Consider the following 16410-nt stretch of genomic DNA (forward strand, 5'->3'; position numbering starts at 1 on the left):
GCCCAAGCTGAGGCCAGGCACTGTGACAGATAAGGCTCTTGCTGCGAAGAGCTCTCTTGGTGGGTGCCAAGGGAAAGCAAGGGCAAGGCACAGCGAGGCGTGGAGGCAGGCAGGGACAGACAGGTCAGGTCAAGTGGGCGAGCGGTAACCACGGCTATTTTCTTGTACCTCTTTGCACCGATAAGCTTCTCCTTGTCGGAGGACAAGATCGACTGGACACCTCTGCACACGGCTCGACGCCGAGACGGAAGATCTGGGAGATTGATCTGGGATTCCAGCAGAGTAGAAAGACGTAAAGGATCTCAGAAGTAGACGAGCAGACAGCCTCTTCCTCCTCGTCCTTCTCAAGATCCTCGTATCCTCTGCCTCTCCACTCTCCACCCTCCACGCTCCACTTCATCCGCCCCACATACCGTCCATGGCTTCCGCTTCCCCCGACAAAAAGGCCGAAGAGGGTGCCTCTACACCTCCGGATCTCCACGGCGGCAAGGCTCTCGCCGAAGTAGAGACCTATGGGCGCAACAGCATTGCCGGCGATGAGCGACTGCAGCAATTCGGCTACACGCCCGAGCTGAAGCGCAACCTCTCCCTGATCACCGTCCTGGGTCTCTCTTTTAGCATCATCGCCGCCCCCTTTGGTCTGTCCACTTCGGCCCTCTTCGCTCTTGGAAATGGTGGGACAGCAACGTACTTTTGGGGATGGCTCTTCCTCTCCGTCATCACACTCGCAATGGCCGCTAGTCTGGGTGAGCTATGCTCTGCTTTCCCTACCAGTGGAGGAGTATACCATTGGTCTGCCTATACTAGTCCCAAGAAGTATAGAAAGGTGATCAGTTTCTGCACAGGATGGGTGAGCATGGTTGCCAACATTACACTCGCTCTGTCGATCATCTTTGGTGAGGCTCAATTGATCTTAGCGTGAGTAGAGGGAGAGGGAGCGCGTAAAAAGGCCCGAGCGAAAGAGGGAGCTGAATGCTGATCGGATGGCTCCCCCGCACTCCGCAGCGCCATCTCCCTCTTCCGAGACAACGACTGGGTCCCTGAAGCCTGGCAGACCATCCTAATGTTCTGGCTAGTCATGGTCTTCTCCCTCCTGGTCAACGTCTGGGGCGTCAAAGGCAACTATCTCGAACTACTCAATACCGCCTCCATCTACTGGAGCTCAGCCAGCGTGATTATCATCCTCGTTGTCCTCTTGGCCATGTCTGGTGGAGCGAGGAGAAGTCCATACGATGCGCTGATCCTTTGGCAAAATGCTTCTGGTTGGACCGATGGGTGGAGCTTCTTTGTCGGGTGCTTGACACCTGCTTACGTCTTGACCGGATATGGAGTAAGTATCTGTGCCAATCCTGTGCGCTTGCTATGTCCACTGGCAGCTGACGAAGTCCCCCTCTTCCATCTTACTAGACTATCGCATTTCTCTGCGAGGAAGTCACCGACCCGGAGCGCTCCGTCCCCCGAGCAATGGTAGGCTCAGTCCTAGCAGCCAGTCTGACCGGCTTTCTCTACATCATCCCAGTGATCATCACTCTCCCCCTCGAGCTGGATGACATACTTGCAGCCGCTAGTGGTCCCCTCCCAGCCTTGTTCCAGACAGTGACGGGAAGCAATGGCGGTGGCTTTGGACTGCTCTTCCTCATCATCGTCATTGGTCTCTTTGCTAGCGTGGGAGCTTTGACCGTTTGTCTGCGCGGAATTTGGGCATTTAGCAGGGACGGAGGGATGCCATTCTCGTCGGTGTGGGCCAAGGTGCACAAGGGTCTGGATCTGCCCCTCAATGCTACGCTTCTCTCGAGTGTAGTAATTGCCCTCCTCGGACTCATCTATCTCGGAAGCACCGCCGCCTTCTCTGCCTTTACGGGAGCAGCAACCATCTGTCTCGGGATCAGCTACGCAGTGAGTACAAGCCAAGCTACATACTGAGCCTATTGTTTTTCTCAACTTACTGACTTCTACTTTCCTCGTCCCACTCCTCGTTTTGTGCAGCTCCCCATTGGCCTCTCACTCTTCCAGCGTCGCGCTCCAGTAGCCAACGCTCCCTGGTCCTTTGGCACCCTCGTAGGCTACGTGGTCAACAGCATCACCGTTGCCTGGATTGCCTTTAGTGTGGTCCTCTTCTCTTTCCCAACTGCAAAGACTACCGATCCTGCAAGTATCAACTATGCGAGCGTGGTCTTCGTGGGATTCTTTGCCTTTGCGGCCTTCTATTACGTGGTTTGGGGGAGAAAGTCGTTTAGGGTGAGTAGGAGGAGAGCTGCTGCTCGGGAGGTAGTGCACGCTTGGCGGGTCGGATAGCTGACCAGGTTTTCACCTTGCTACTCCTTGATGTGACGTTCTACAGGGACCCCTCGAGACGACGACCGAAGGCTTGTGAATCGATTGACTGGGTCAGTCCACTGGCCGCCCGTTTTGGCGGTCTGCTCTGCTCTTCTTCCACCAAGCTATGAGCCCTTCTTTTTCCATGATCCCAAAAGCCCACGCACGCGCCCTCTTTTCTCCTGTAGCAATGTTTGTGTTGAAACAATTCGTCATTGGTCGTACTTGTACAGCTACTAGAATGAAATGGAGGCGTGTGTGTGTGTGTGTATATATGTTGTGACAAACAGCCCTACCTGCGTGAATGCCCAGATTGTGCTGCTGCACTCCCTCTTTTTTGACCCTTGTCCTGTCATGTCGTTGAGACTTGTAATGATAGGTGGCGATTACCTCTCTACCCTCTGTGCACTCCCTTCTCGTCAGTACATCCACCTTCATTCACCCCCTCCTCTTCCCTTACCATGCATCGTGACTGCTACTTAGAAGATCTTCTCCTTTGGGAACTTGAGCACAGGTCCAGACTGACCAATGCACATTCCACCCAACTTCTGTCCAATGGAGATGGCCTCCTCGGTGCTCTTACCGGCAATGAGTGCGCCCAGAACACCACCAGCAAAGGCGTCTCCGGCTCCATTGGTGTCCACGATGTTCTCGCTGGCAATCTGAGGAGTGGGGAACGTCTTTGCAGACGACTCGCCGGAAATGGCAAGGACGGTGTCCTCTGCGCCGTGCGAGATGATTACCCGACGAGGCTTGCCAGTCTTGTTGGGTCCATCGGCAATGGCCTGAGCAATCTTGGTAAGGTCCTTTGTGCCGAGGTTGGAGGCCTCGGCGTATGCCTCGGCTTCGGTCTCGTTACCAAAGACGATTTGGGAGTAGGCGAGGAACTCGTTGAGCTGCGAAGTGAAGAATTGGGGGATGAAGGGGGCCGAGAGGTTGATGACAAAGGGCTGCGAAAGGAAAAGGGGCATAGAGGTGAGACTTGGCTTGTCAGTCGGGAGCGAGAGCAGTTGTGACTTTTCTTGGGTGCGACTCATCAACTCACAACACCCCTGTCTGCGGCCTCCTTTGCGAGGACCATGGCGCTTTCCACGCCGTGGGTCAAGAAGAATCCCTCCATGTAAAAGTACTTTGCTCCCTTGATGAGCTTCTGTGCCTCTTCGCTCTGCAGGTGACTCTTGTCAAACTTCTCTGCCGCACCCAGGTTGGTGCAGAGGGAACGGTGGTGGCCAGTGATGACGACGGCGCAGGAGCCAGTGGGGACCTCGGGCTTGACCTGGTAGACGGAGCGAAGGCCTTCCTTCTTGTTGGCGGCGCGCAGCTGCTCAGACAGGTGGTCCTCACCGACACAGCCAAAGTAGGCAGTGGAGTTCTCGGGAAGGACGTACTGGGCGCATCGAGCGGCGTTCTGGGAGGCTCCACCGGCGACGTAGGCGACGTCGTACTTGTCGACGATCTCCTTGTAGATGGGCTGAGAGGGAGGCACATGGGCAAGGGGAATAGGGGCGAGGTAAGTATATGCGCAATCTGACTTGAGCAGTCGTTGCCTGTTGTGCTCACCATGTGCTTCTCCTCGGCAAGGATGGCATCGTTTGCCTTGAGGTCGTACTGATAGTGGTGCGTGGAAGGCAAGAGCGGTGTGAGTAGGGATGTGAGGTAATGAGATGCTGCTAGCGCGGGGCCAGTCATGCCTCACCTTCTTGAGCACCTCCTCTCCATCCCTGACCTGCATGTCCAGGAGGGGGTTGCCGATGGCTACAAGTTCGAAGTTTCCAGTCATGTTGTCAATGGTCGTCGTTAGAGATCAAGGGTATGTGTGGTACGGAGATGAGTGTGTGAAGGCTAGTCTCCCAGGCTCTCCTCGTTGCCGATGTCCGACTTCTTCCTCTTCTTCCTGAGGTGGAGCGTCGCCCAGCCACAACGTGCGCCCCTCGGACGCGAGATTTCCGCACAGCCAACCGCGGGCGGGCAGGGCGCTCACAATCACACACACAAGCATGCATATCATCAACGATACGATATGGAATTGGCAGGAGGGTATTCGATCCACACACATCAATCCATGCCTACAGAAGTCACTTCTCATGCCTGTTTACGACCCTTTCGCAGCGCACACATCAAGAGGGGTTCTTGTCGCCTAGAGGACATGATAAGCAAAGGAGCCGGCCAAACGCACGAGTCAGCACGCAGAGATCCACACAAGAGCAAACCTTCTGTAGCCTGCCACTCACCACCGGGAACATCCTTTCCGGTCAGCTTCTTGAAGCCGGATCGGATACCGTCAGAGATCTTCTCTACGGTGTTGCGGTCTAAGGGGTGGGTAGGGTGGAGATGGAGCTGATCTGCTCAGCATGCGTATTTTCGGAGAAACACACCCACCCATGTTCACTAGACTCACTCTGGCCATGCCCAGCCTTGTTGAGGCCCTGGTCGACTGCCTTGTCGAGGGCATCCTCGTTGGAGCTGCTGGTTGCGGGTTGCTGTGCAAAGCAAGGAGGGGTGGTTGAGATAAGCGTCAAGACCACGGTCACACTCCAAGGGCCATTGACAGCCAGCCGATCCATTATACGTACTGCAGCAGACATGATTGATTTGTTTCTAGAGACGTCTGAATGTGAGTAGAGAGTGACAGATTGGGAGTCAAGATTGTGCTGAGCACTGCCCCCGGGCGTGACTTATTTTTTTTGCCTCGATCGAGCGATCACGACGAGGGCGCCTCCACTAAGGAGATAAGCAGCACCTACCTCGGCCAGTCCCCTTTTGGCCCGCCTGCGCAGATGGTGTCACTGACGTCGGGGCATGCTTCCCACGCAGGAGCCACCCGGGATGGCCCGTTGTAGGAACGGAAGGGGGCTCTGACTAGAGGCTCTTTCAGCGGCAATCAGATCGCTCAGAGGAGCGCGGAGGGGCGATCGCACGAGGCGGGAGATCCTGCTTGGACTCGAGGTCTCAAAGTCCGCCACTGGCGTAGTGCCGCAAGAGCTACTGGCTCAGTCTGATCAGACCAGTATGACCGTATCCACCTTGACAGTGGCACCTCGCTACTGTCCTCGGCACCAACCTCACCGAAGGCCGCAACCATTGGCCTTTACGCCCCAAACCCCTGCTTTCCCCGCGATCGTCCCTCGTAAGGAGGAGTCGAGGCGAGCGGACCTCCCCACTTCGCCTACCCGACCCCAATGCCAAGTCGCATCTTTTCCCATGACCTTTGAGCGATGGCAAAATGATTGGCCAAGCCGTGGCTGCTTGCAAAGTGTGAAAGCCCGAGCTCTGAGCGTCGATGACTCTCTCCTCGTCGTCTCCAGGGCAGAGGCGGGTGGATAAACCAAGGGCCACCAGCTTCATGCACCACGTCCGTCTTGCGTGGCGTCGGGGTCCGACGTCGTGGGCCTGGTGGCCAGGTGCCTGGACGCGGGAGGGAGCAATCGTGGCCCTTGGGCGCGGTGCGCCGCATCGTCGTCCTGGACCCCGAGGCGAAGATGTTCGACAGGTGCCCTGCCGCGCCTGTCAAGTCGGGATAGCAACGGGCGGCTCCAAGGCAGAAGCAGTAGAGATTGGCCGTCTTTACTTCAAGCCCTCCCCCCCCCTTCATTCGGCAGACCCCATCCACAGCCTTCGGCGTCAGCAAGCAGACACAGGCCCACTGCCGAGTCTGTGAGGGCGCCCATGAGATTTTTCCTAAGATGCGGATCGACGTTGAGTTTCAGCAGCCACTCGCACCTCTGCCGAGTGCGGTGTGCGCCAACCCCGATGCAGGCAGTCCATGGAGGGGCTTGATTTGTGTGTGTGTGTGTGCTTGTGTGTGCTTGTGTGTGTGTGATGTGAAGGCATCCATCCATCCACCCCGAGGATGGATGCGAACGAAATCCTCCCCGCCCTGCTTAGCCTACCATCACATCCGTACTCAAAATAACTCCCAGTCTGTGACTTGTCCCTCGACAGCTGGCTACATCCCCAACCCGCAGTCGTTGACGACAAGATGTCACCTGCTTCAACCTCTTCGTCTTCATCCTGCGCCTGCAACGGACGTCGCTCTTCCTGCTCTTGCCAGTACGGAGGGCAGGCCATGGGACTCAGTCGCAGCGGCGGTAGCGTTCCTTCATCGGAAGATGGTCACAGTTCTCAAGAAGACGTCTATGCTCGCAGATACCGCTCTTCCCCTCACCATCATACCGCCACCGGTCACCTCTCGTCTTCGGCGTCGACTTCCCGCGGAGCCTTTTCTCCAGCGCCCACCTACGAGTCTGGCCCATCCTCTCCAATGCTAGAGAAGGGTTACTTGGCCAATCAAAGCCGAGAGTCGCTCAGTACAAGTCAGGAAGATCAACATGACCAGCGCACAGCTTTCCTCGATTGGCAGCGTCGTCAGCATGAATTGGTACGAGACCATCAGCGACTGGTACAGAATCAAATAGCACATCAGCGTAGTCGACTAGCAGCACCCGCTATGAGTAGCGGTCTCTCTAAGCGGTCAAACCATGGCCGAAACATTTCGGATCAGTTTCTTCTTCTGGGAGAGAAGATTGTTGCACCCGTCAAGAGGACTTTGGCTGTCGTCAGTGGCAGCAGCAGCAGCAGCAGCGAGGTCGAGGATGGCGAGAAGACGGGCATTCTCACACCGCCACGCATGCGATGGATGCTGCGAGGGCTCTGTGCCCTCGTCGCCTTGACTTTTGTCTGTTCGCTCCTCCCCAAATCTTCTCCGCTCAGCCTCTGGCGGATACTCGGCGATGATACATTCGTGGACTACAATGATGCCCGTAATCAGAAGGCAGCTGCCGGCAAAGGCTGGGGATGGAGAATCAAGGACGACTGGAGGACGGATGTGGTGAAGAGCATTCCGGGCGAGGCACACAAGGAACACCATGACTACATGTACGGCGTCGAGACCAGCAAAAGCGACTCTGCGCTTCACCAAACATATCCGGACATTCCTTGCTACCTGGATGCTCCAGCTTTCGCCGCTCACTACAATCTCACTCCGAACTTTAGCTACACACGGCGCTTCGTCACCGCGAAACCATCTCCACCCTCTTTCAAGCGACCAGAAGGGTTTGATCCTGTTCCTCGAAACTTGGACGAGGTCCTCGTACAGGGATGGGAGCAGATGGAGTGGCCTGGCTGGGCAGGAGTAGGCAAAGACAGTTGCACAGGGCTGACAGGGCAGCGTCAAGCCATGTGTCTGGTACGGCTGGGCCAGAAGAATCCTCTGGAGAAAGATGCGCAACAGCAGAAGAAGAAGGAGAAGAGGGCAGAGCACAAAGACGTCAAGGCTGGGCTCGCACGCCGGTCCGCCATGACTCACATCTCTTCGTGCTCCTCTTCGAAGCAACCGCTGCATCTGCCTACGTACCCAGTGCCGCGGACGCGGACTCGACCACACCATTTGATTCTAGGTCTGGCTTCCGACGTGGGGCGCATCTTCGGCTTCCTGCCCCACCTCGAATACTCTTTCGCCTGGTCTAACCTTCACTTGGTGCTCAACCTCCCACCCGACAATAGAGTCGAGGAGCTTCGCGCTGCTCTTCAGAACAAGGGAATTCGCGCAACCATCATCCAGTCTCCTGAGGAAGACTACCTGCGACGCTGGATCGAGCTGCCCTCTCTTCTGTACGACTTTGCCGATCCGGGACAGACACAGTGGGCCATGATCGGCGACGACGACACCTTCTGGATGTCCCTCAACAAGATCCTCGCCATGCTCGACAAGTACGACCCGGAGGAGTCGCGCTACATTGGTGCCCTGACCGACGATTGGAGGCAGAGCAACAGCGGTCCCATTGCCTTTGGAGGTGCCGGACTCGTCTTGAGTATGCCTCTTCTGGAAGAGCTTCGACCCTACTGGACAGAATGCAGTCCTGCCGGTGGACCAGCCGATCATCGTCTAGCCGCGTGCATTTACGCACACAGCCACACCCGTCTCACTCTCGAATGGTCCCTGATGCAGGCTGACTTGCACGATAACATCCGTGGTCTGCTGGAGAGTGGTCGCGAGATTGCCACGATGCACCACTGGTCCTCTTGGCACACCGGCTTCGATCCTTTCCTCATCGCCCGCGCGGGAGCCGTTTGCGGTTCAGAATGCCTCCTACAACGCTTTCTAGGTCGAGGAGCAACTCTGGCAAACCACACAGGCGTCAGCGCGGCGACGATGGAAGACAATGTGTACCTCTTGGTGCACGGTCTCTCTCTCACGCTCTACCCTTCGCAGCACCCTGACTTCAGCAAAACAGAAATGACATGGAAGGTCTTTGGCAATTCCCAATTCTCGCACGCCATTGGACCCACAAGACAGCGCGTTCGCGAGGGACGTCCGCATCGCACACTGGGTCAAGGGCACGCTGCGAGTCCCAATTGGCGCGAGACTTGGACGCTCGAAGATGTCCGGCTGGACAATGATGCCGAGGGGCTGCCAGTTGCCTGGGATGGAGACGGCCGCGGGGCCCGCGAGATCTACATCAAGCGGGGCTCCCGAGTCAAGGGGTATCGGACCGGCAAAACTTTCAGCGGCACCGAGCTCGCAGCTTCTCAGCGCAAGGGCGATCGTCTTCTCGCTGCTGAGGACCTGAAGGAGGAGCCAAAGGCTGCCTCTCCTGGAGGAGTCCTGTCGAGTCTGGCCGCCAAATTGCTCGGCAAGACTACGACGGTACCGCTGGAGGACGACGATGGGCCCGAAGACGACAGTGTCATTGAGCTCGTGTGGGTCTGAGTGCACGATGGGAAGGCTGCAAACATCAGCACACACACACAACCAACATATACGGAACAATCACTACAATTTCACCCCGTGGGACACTTCCTCTCTCTCTCTACACACACAGAACAATTCTTGACCCTTTACCACGTCTATACTGTACAAATCGTTTCCCTTCGTCCATGCTCCGCCTCGGTTCCACTCGTCTTTGCAAGTCTTCTTTTTCCACCGCTGCCCTCTTTGTCCTCTTCCCCTTTCCTTCGTTATCGTACCGTAACCGTATCTGGCTTGCAATCCCCCTCTCCTTCTCCTGGTTCCCTCCCCTTATGTCTTGGCATTTGTACTCTAGTCTTGCCTTTCTTCTTTCCCCTTCTTCTTATTTCTATGCTCATTCTTCCTCTCTATCGTCCCGCGAAGTTGCCACGACAACGGCCAATTGTCCAGCCAGAAATATACAAGTACACAATGACGACTCTGCTCGCCTCTTCTCTGAACTGCTCTGCTCTGAACCGCACACGTCTCGCATTACTGCATTGCTGCGTTGCTGTGTGCCTGCTCCCACTCGTCTCGTCAAGGCGGGCAACGTTGTTTGTCCCGCCAGCCAGGCTCGCCCGCCTTGCTGCTCTCTTGCTGCATTGTGCGGCGTCTGAACATAGACAAGATCGATTCTTGGACCGCAGGCGCCAGGAGTCTTGTCTGGGGCAATCAAATCAGTGAGTCAGGCAGGCAGGAGGGCAACGAAACGGCGAGGAGAAAGAGTGTCATAAGATCTATTCACAAGGTTGCTGGCAGGACGAGATGGCGGTATGACCCATCGATCAGCCGATCTCAAGTGGACCGAGATTCTGCTCTCGAAGACTTCTCCCTCTGTAGCTTCCTCCCCCCCTCTCTCTCAATCCTCCCTAATAAAGAGCACTGGCTCCACCTCCCTCACCTCCCACTCCTCTCCGTCCAACAATCCCAAGTCCCTCTTACTAAATCCAAAGGCGGAATTGACAGTCTTCCAAATACTACTCGTTTCCGAGGGGATTTCCGCAGAGGCAGTGGTATTACCCGATGCGAGCTCCTTGAAGAGACCGAGGAAAGAGTCCCAAAAGGTGTCAAAGGCGGCAGTTGAGCTTGAGCTTGAGGTGGTGGAGGAGCTATTGGTGGTTGGGGTACTCGTCTTGGTAGAAGTACTTGAAGCCTTGGTGGAAGTGGTGGAGGTCTTGGTGCTTGACGACTTGGTACTACTGGAGTTAGCTACAGTCGGGAAGGCATTGGTCGTGGAAGACGTCTTGGTTGAGGAAGATGAGGTCTTCTTTGAAGAGGACGTCGTCTTGGCGGATGAGGTAGCAGCAGCCTTTACGTCGGCCGAAGTGCTCGTCTCATCCTCGTCCTCACAATCGTCGTCATCATCATCGTCATCGTCATCGCCAGCAGTGGCTGTCGCTGTAGCAGTAGCAGATGTAGATCCAGTGAGCAGAGGTGGAGCTGAAGCAGTCGCCGTCACCGTACGCTTCCTGAGATCAGCAGTCGCAGAAGGTTGGGCGACGTAAGATCCTCGACTCATGCTGATGGATTCGACTAGCGAGGCGGGAACCATGAAGGACATGTCCACCCACACGGCTCCATCGACGGTGATACGCGGCGCGTCTGCACTGAAAGAGGATGAGGGAGATGGAGAGGCCGAATGAGTCCAAACGACGGTGCCAATGGTATATTTCTCTACGTCGTCAGCGCTGCTGGTCTGGTGTGGCCTGTGTCGACGAGTCGAGGTAGACGAGTCGGTGTCAGTTGTGACCGCCTTCTCCAGAGTGCCAGAAGTGACGACGGGAATTTTTGGGTCCAGATCCGTCGAGGAGGCTGCAGCCTTGGTAGATGTGGCCTTGGAAGAGGACTGGTCGGTAGAGGATGTGCCATTGACTCCCATTGTCAGGGTAGCAGTGTATGTCTGCGTCCAGTCCGAGGTAGAAGAGGTCTCCTCGGGCACGAGAGTGGAGGTGATCGTCTCCTTTGTGGTCAATGTAGAGGACTCGGAGTAGACAAGCGAGGTCGCCGTTGAAGTGACCGTCTGTGTGGACGAGACGGTGGTGCTATCAGTGGGGGTAGCCCTGCCAGTCCTCTCTGGATCGAGGTCGGTAGTCGTGGCTGTGACGGTCTCGCTTCCGTCCTCGCCGTCATCATCACTGCCCTCGTCATCGTCTCCGTCGGTGGTATCTTGCCTACGTGGAAGAGATCGGCGAGCATGAAGGCCCGCACGGTGACGACGCAGACGTCGCTTGGAGAGGGGGTGATCGGCCCTCTCCAGCTGCAGACCACGCGCAATATCGCTCGCGGCGATAGAGCCCATCGACACATCAGCCCTTTCAACGAGATGAGAGGATGCTACAACACCCCCTTCGTTGCCGACGGCAGGGGCTGCTGCGACGTTGTGGGTTGCCAGTACAAAGGCAACGGCAAGGAGGACTGCCATGTTGGCAAAGTGAGGTGCAAAGGAGAATTTGCTGTTAGGAGACATGCTGAAGAGCTGTGGGGGGTTGAATTTGACGTATGTAGAGGCAATGCTGTGGGGAAATCTGAAGCAATAGGAACCAGTCCTACGAGTTTCAGAATTGTATGAGTGGAAGAGTTGGATTGGAGAGGGACGATGAGCACAGCTCGTCGCTTTGGAGAGGATGAGATTGAGAGATGAAGGAAGGAGATGAGAAGATGAAGGAGAAGCAAAAGGCTACCAGCGCCTGTCTGGAGAAGCAAGGATACGGAACTCGACGACGGAGGGGAAAGAGGGATGATGGAAGAGGAGCAGAAGCAAAGGCGGCGGGGAGAATTCTGCCCAAAAGTATTTAGCCCTGAGCGGAGATGAATTCTGCACGGGGCACCTGACAGCCTGGTGCGCCTGGCGTGGCCAAGGGTTGCTTCAACTTCTACTGCCGACGTGCATTCACCGCCGCCCACGCAGGTCACTGAACCTAGTCCTCACCAGGAATCAAGGAAGCCTGAGGGCCTTTGACTGACGCATCTCACCTCGCTTGGTCACACTTGACATACTGGCAGCGCCAAGAGTACTGCACGTCGTCCGTACAGGGTCCGCACGTCGTCACAGGGTGGCAGTATTCAGGCCATCAAGGCACTTCGTTGATGCAAAGGAGAATATGATAAAACGCACTGCTAATGTACACATGTGTATTTGACAAATATTGAACAGAATCCTTGACCCACCCCGTGCCCATCTTATAGTACGGGTGCAGACTCCCAACCCCTTCCAGGCGGCACCTTCTCGTATGGCAAGGCCGCAGACTTTGTTGGCCAGCTCTCTTCCATCCAATCCTTGAGCAGGCCAAACGTCTTCTCTGCCTGACCCTTGACATCGTCATTGATACCAATCAGAGCAGTACCTCCTTGCCTGACTCGAGCCGACAGCAGCTTGTCAAACATCACGGCTCCGTCTTGTGGATTGGTAAGCATCTCAAAGGTGACGGTGCCGGCGGCAATGGTGTAGGCATACCTCTGAATCAGGAGCATGGCAAAGCTTCGTCGGGAGCCCTCGGACCATCCGGTATTGCGAGCCACTGCCTTCATTGAAAAGTCTGCGTCTTCCCACCGGGGGTTGAGCGGCAGATGAGGAGTCGTCTCGTTGCGGTGGATCGGCGAGGAGACGGCAGGGAAGGAGGTGCCTTCACGGGGTAGGAAGGCCGAAAGACCCTTCTTGCCCGACTTGGATGTCAGGAAGGTCGTCAAGACGTCACCACAGTCGCGCTCGACAAAGGCCATGTGCTTGAAGAGCTCCACGGGGTTCTCCCTCACATGCTCGGGCCAACAAGTCTGCCAGTCGATCCAGCCGACGGTGCGGTCATAGTCGATGGGTTTTGTACCAACCTCTCGGTGGAATGTGGGCCACTGGGATCCCTTTCTGCGGGCATATGAGATGGCCGAGAGTGCATAGCCATCCTGAGAGACAAATTGGTATATCGCCTGTTGAGGCGTAGGGAATTGCGAAGACTGCAAGTTGTCCTCGAGATTGGCCTGAAGGAGGGTTTCACGCTCAGGAAGGGTGACCCTCGTGATCACGGGATCATTCCATAGATTATCAGCGTCCCGATCTCCATCATCCGAAAGCAGTCCCAGCTCTCGCCATGCCTCTTGGAGCTCTTCACGACTATAATGACCGTTACCGTCGGCGTCGAGCTTTGCGACGAAGTAGCTCCAGAGGAGCGCCTCTCGATGGCGCTCCATGATGAAGTTGTATGACAAGAGGTGAGAGTTGGTGGCTCGACCGTCCCCGCGGAACCTCTTGGCCGTCGTCTTGTAGAACTCCGCGCCCCACATCAAGCGTGACTCCCGGACGAGGGGGAGGACGTGCGCCTTCTGGACGTGAATGATGTAGTGCCGTGTCCTTGGTCCAAAGCGCTCTCCCAGAAGCCAAGCGGAGAATCGGAGTGAAGGGTGCTCGCCGAGTTCCTTCTTGGGGTGCTCAATGGGCTGAAGAGGGTAGACGTGGTTGATATGGAAGACAGGGCCGTACAGAGGTGAAGCAAAGTCTGCCGTCGACATCGGCGCGTCCATGAAGTTATCATCATTAGTGTAGAAGAAGATCTCCGACAGGTCGGTGACGTTCAAGCCGAGGCCGGCCTCGGCGGCCATGCTGTTGAAAGTGGGCAAGACCCTCAACTTCCATGCGAGGATGTCTTCTTCTGCTGGTGGGGACGGAAGGGCTTGCGACACCGGCTCGACCTCTTGAATGGGAGTGAAGACACTCCAGTCGTGGTGCATTCGAAGAGCAGGCGGTGCACCAGCCTCGATCATCCTGGCACGGTCACCAACACGTACGTCCGTTGAATTGGTATCAAGCCACTGGGGTAGTTGACCGTAACGTGTCAAACCACCCTCGACGTGGAAGACGTCGCTCTGGCCTAGGCTGATGGCGAGTGAGTCGCGCCTGGCCTGCCGAGAGGAGAACTTCGTAGCCCTACTCGAGAGTTGCGCGTCTGAGCCCTCTGGCAAGCCTGCCGGCCAGAAGTCGGTGCTGACGACGTGAGACGTCCTGAGCCATTTCCCGAGAGATGCCTTAGCGCTTCGTAGTGAGTAACGCAGCTCATCGTGTTCTCTGAAGCGTGAATCCAGGTTCTGCAGACGAAGATCAGCGGCACTGGCCATCAAGCTTTTCCTCACTGTTGAAGTATGAGAGCGAGCCTCAAGGGAGGAGATCACGCCATTGATCACCTGCGAAGAAGCGGCATCGACTTCGGTAGGAGGTACAACCGCTCGAGTGGGATCCTGAGCGAAGTGAGCACGACCCAAAGAATGTCGCGGGTCGCTGCAATGAACGGAAAGACACAAGGCCAAAGACTGGTCAGTACCTGCGGCAGGGCGCTGCTCATTAGTGAAGGAGACTTACCTTCCATTGACCCAGTTCCATAGACCGTCAAGCTTGGTGTGTTCTGAGAAGCTCAGACCATCGAGGACCTCTCCCCGAGCGACCCAAGCCTCTAGGTATTTGCCATCGTCCTTGAGGAATTCCAGGTGGGACTGAATGGGAATAGGTCTCCGGGGAAGGCCTGCCCTGTGTGTGCTTGCTACCGTCTGGCTGGAGCTCTCTGTACCTACGAATGATGTACCGCCAGTCAACAGCTTTGCTCCATTGCGCCATTGGGACTGCAGGTCACGAAGGCTCGATGTCGACAATTGATCCTTGAGAGTAAAGGATACGCCCAGTAGCGACACCAAGGCGAGGATGAAGACTGTGATGATGGGTCTGGGCATGAGCCGCGTCAGACGACGCAGCTGCAGGCGAGCTCGGGCCTTGATGCTGGATTTATTGGCTGAGCGGAAAGAGGAGCCGCCAGAGCCGACGTCTATGGAGTAGGAGTCGCTGCCCTGATCACGATACCGATGCAGCAGACTCTTTTCCCCATCGTAGTCTTCCGAGGAGCGTGAGGAGCGGCTGGAGCTACCTGAATATTCCATCATCTGCGATGTAAAGCGTGCTTCGCCGTCGTATGATGAAATTAGTGTGAGGCTGCTGTCGTCTGAATCCTTGGAAGTGTTGCCGTCGTATGCTGGTGACTCCGCCCTGGAGCGATCTTGGAGCAGAGCCATGAGTGTGAGCCAGTATCGGGCTGGGGCGTCGAGCTAGATATAAGCGAGGGCTGTGTATGCTGTGGATGAGGATGAGGAGGATGAGTCGTGTGAGATTCGAAGAGGCAGAGGGACAAGGGAAAGAGCAAAGGATGGTGATAAGACTTGGATGTTATATGGAGAGGGCAAGAAGCAGCAATCGAGGGAGGACCACCTCACGCGATGCGATAGGTACCAGATGTATAGACGGCCAACACAGGATCCGGCCAGGGCTTGCCGTGAGCCACTGCAGTCTGCGAGTGCGGCATGTCGGATGAAGGTGGGGTGGGAGGCCCCTTGTTAGCTTACTGATTCATCCCTGCCTCCGCCCATCTGGAGCATGCCGCTTGCATCAGCTTTCCCCGTGCGGGTGCTGTCGGTGCTTGTGGCCACTTCGGCATCCCCTGAGCTTCATCTTGTCTCAAAATATCCTGCAGCATGGCCTTGATGGTACGCAGGCTGAGCATCTCGGCCGGCGGGTGGCTGGGTGACCGGCAGGCGGAGGGTGAAGTGGAAGAGGAGGGGGTGAAGCTCTTCGGAACGTAGGTTGAAGCACCGCTCACGGCAGGGCGGGGAGTTGCGGCTGCCAGTCGGCCAGTCAGTGAGGTGCCATGCGGGGGAGAAGAGTGTGTGTATGTGACTGTAGCGCCCGCCGCTGTTCGGCAAGGCGGCAACCGCGGCCGGCCTCTGCAGCCCATTCGAGCACCGCCGCTGCCGCCACATTCTGTCACGCCTCGCCATTTTCGCCGTGTGGGCTGACGTGCCGATCACCATCACAGCTCCGCCGCCACGCCTTGCCAATCTCTCTAGGCTCCGGGCCCAGTCCACGCTTTGCTCCCCCCCCTTTTCTATCCCCTCCCCCACATGGTCTTCGAGGAAAAGGGAGGCATGTATTGCTCAGGACCGTCGGTATGCGGTGTCTTCTCCTTGCTCATTCCTTGTCCATTGTGAGATCTAGTGTAGAGGCATGGTCGTGTGGCCTTCAGTGGCGTTGCTTCTAGATGCGGGTATCCCACCCAGGAAGCGCGCGCGTGCAAGCGAGGGTGGGACAACCTTACGATGGTGGCGCATCGCTACCATGTCCATCGTTCTTATTCCGCGCGCGAAAACCCTAATCACCTCGGCGCACGTGCTGAATCAGTGGCAGAGGTAAAGGGTTTCCCCCCCTCGGCAGCCTGGTCTCACTATCGAAGCAGCAGAATCAAATTGCTCCTTCTTCAGAGATCTTAAGCGAGATCGCCACGTCCCTGAGATTCCCATACAAGGGTCGTGTGACTGCAAGATCGAAGTTATTAGTGTCGGAT

The 16410-nt window shown here is 56.5% G+C and overlaps 8 protein-coding genes across 8 annotated transcripts; 3 read left to right on the plus strand and 5 right to left on the minus strand.

The window, feature by feature from the left end:
• Positions 1-90: 90 nt before the first annotated feature.
• Positions 91-2857, plus strand: BCV69DRAFT_283082 (amino acid transporter). Its single transcript, XM_025492580.1, has 5 exons — positions 91-918; positions 1006-1330; positions 1408-1896; positions 1987-2238; positions 2342-2857. The coding sequence occupies exons 1-5, from the start codon at positions 419-421 to the stop codon at positions 2372-2374; spliced, it is 1599 nt and encodes a 532-aa protein (XP_025347363.1). The 5' UTR covers positions 91-418; the 3' UTR covers positions 2375-2857.
• BCV69DRAFT_283083 (Ribokinase-like protein) lies at positions 2624-4160 on the minus strand. The gene is made up of 4 exons (XM_025492581.1): positions 4013-4160; positions 3877-3924; positions 3362-3787; positions 2624-3266 (listed from the first exon to the last, which is right to left on the minus strand). The coding sequence occupies exons 1-4, from the start codon at positions 4094-4096 to the stop codon at positions 2796-2798; spliced, it is 1029 nt and encodes a 342-aa protein (XP_025347364.1). The 5' UTR covers positions 4097-4160; the 3' UTR covers positions 2624-2795.
• A 273-nt stretch (positions 4161-4433) lies between these two features.
• Positions 4434-4901, minus strand: BCV69DRAFT_299351 (hypothetical protein; the record flags this gene model as incomplete). Its single annotated transcript, XM_025494321.1, has 4 exons — positions 4434-4453; positions 4548-4625; positions 4715-4796; positions 4890-4901. 4 exons carry the CDS (start codon positions 4899-4901, stop codon positions 4434-4436), a joined length of 192 nt encoding a protein of 63 aa, XP_025347365.1.
• Positions 4902-6943: 2042 nt separating this feature from the next.
• On the plus strand, positions 6944-9025 carry BCV69DRAFT_277509 (hypothetical protein; the record flags this gene model as incomplete). Its single annotated transcript, XM_025491156.1, has 1 exon — positions 6944-9025. The coding sequence occupies one exon, from the start codon at positions 6944-6946 to the stop codon at positions 9023-9025; it is 2082 nt and encodes a 693-aa protein (XP_025347366.1).
• Positions 9026-9035: 10 nt separating this feature from the next.
• BCV69DRAFT_202961 (hypothetical protein) lies at positions 9036-9781 on the plus strand. Its single transcript, XM_025489691.1, has one exon. It carries the CDS (start codon positions 9193-9195, stop codon positions 9658-9660), a length of 468 nt encoding a protein of 155 aa, XP_025347367.1. The 5' UTR covers positions 9036-9192; the 3' UTR covers positions 9661-9781.
• Positions 9559-11785, minus strand: BCV69DRAFT_283087 (hypothetical protein). Its single transcript, XM_025492582.1, has one exon. It carries the CDS (start codon positions 11508-11510, stop codon positions 9903-9905), a length of 1608 nt encoding a protein of 535 aa, XP_025347368.1. The 5' UTR covers positions 11511-11785; the 3' UTR covers positions 9559-9902.
• A 325-nt stretch (positions 11786-12110) lies between these two features.
• BCV69DRAFT_283088 (hypothetical protein) lies at positions 12111-15390 on the minus strand. Its single transcript, XM_025492583.1, has 3 exons — positions 15287-15390; positions 14388-15147; positions 12111-14306 (listed from the first exon to the last, which is right to left on the minus strand). Exons 2-3 carry the CDS (start codon positions 15086-15088, stop codon positions 12224-12226), a joined length of 2784 nt encoding a protein of 927 aa, XP_025347369.1. The 5' UTR covers positions 15089-15147; positions 15287-15390; the 3' UTR covers positions 12111-12223.
• Positions 15251-15949, minus strand: BCV69DRAFT_202998 (hypothetical protein). Its single transcript, XM_025489692.1, has one exon. The coding sequence runs from the start codon at positions 15802-15804 to the stop codon at positions 15412-15414; it is 393 nt and encodes a 130-aa protein (XP_025347370.1). The 5' UTR covers positions 15805-15949; the 3' UTR covers positions 15251-15411.
• Between the last annotated feature and the right edge of the window lie 461 nt (positions 15950-16410).

The sequence above is a fragment of the Pseudomicrostroma glucosiphilum genome, assembly GCF_003144135.1.
Source record: "Pseudomicrostroma glucosiphilum strain MCA 4718 unplaced genomic scaffold BCV69scaffold_8, whole genome shotgun sequence".
Classification (NCBI taxonomy): Eukaryota; Fungi; Basidiomycota; class Exobasidiomycetes; order Microstromatales; family Microstromataceae; genus Microstroma; species Microstroma glucosiphilum.

Excerpts from the sequence above, each read along its gene's own strand:
- BCV69DRAFT_202998 (XM_025489692.1), bottom strand. The coding sequence starts at position 15,804 with ATGGGCTGCAGAGGCCGGCCGCGGTTGCCGCCTTGCCGAACAGCGGCG.
- BCV69DRAFT_202961 (XM_025489691.1), top strand. The coding sequence starts at position 9,193 with ATGCTCCGCCTCGGTTCCACTCGTCTTTGCAAGTCTTCTTTTTCCACC.
- BCV69DRAFT_283088 (XM_025492583.1), bottom strand. The coding sequence starts at position 15,088 with ATGGCTCTGCTCCAAGATCGCTCCAGGGCGGAGTCACCAGCATACGAC. Across the intron at positions 14,307-14,387 it reads TGGAACTGGGTCAATGGAAG|CGACCCGCGACATTCTTTGG; the intron begins GTAAGTCTCCTT and ends CGTTCATTGCAG.
- BCV69DRAFT_283083 (XM_025492581.1), bottom strand. The coding sequence starts at position 4,096 with ATGACTGGAAACTTCGAACTTGTAGCCATCGGCAACCCCCTCCTGGAC. Across the intron at positions 3,788-3,876 it reads TTGCCGAGGAGAAGCACATG|CCCATCTACAAGGAGATCGT; the intron begins GTGAGCACAACA and ends CCTCCCTCTCAG. Across the intron at positions 3,267-3,361 it reads AGGCCGCAGACAGGGGTGTT|CCCTTTGTCATCAACCTCTC; the intron begins GTGAGTTGATGA and ends TTCCTTTCGCAG.
- BCV69DRAFT_283087 (XM_025492582.1), bottom strand. The coding sequence starts at position 11,510 with ATGTCTCCTAACAGCAAATTCTCCTTTGCACCTCACTTTGCCAACATG.
- BCV69DRAFT_283082 (XM_025492580.1), top strand. The coding sequence starts at position 419 with ATGGCTTCCGCTTCCCCCGACAAAAAGGCCGAAGAGGGTGCCTCTACA. Across the intron at positions 919-1,005 it reads GAGGCTCAATTGATCTTAGC|CGCCATCTCCCTCTTCCGAG; the intron begins GTGAGTAGAGGG and ends CGCACTCCGCAG. Across the intron at positions 2,239-2,341 it reads GGGGGAGAAAGTCGTTTAGG|GGACCCCTCGAGACGACGAC; the intron begins GTGAGTAGGAGG and ends GACGTTCTACAG.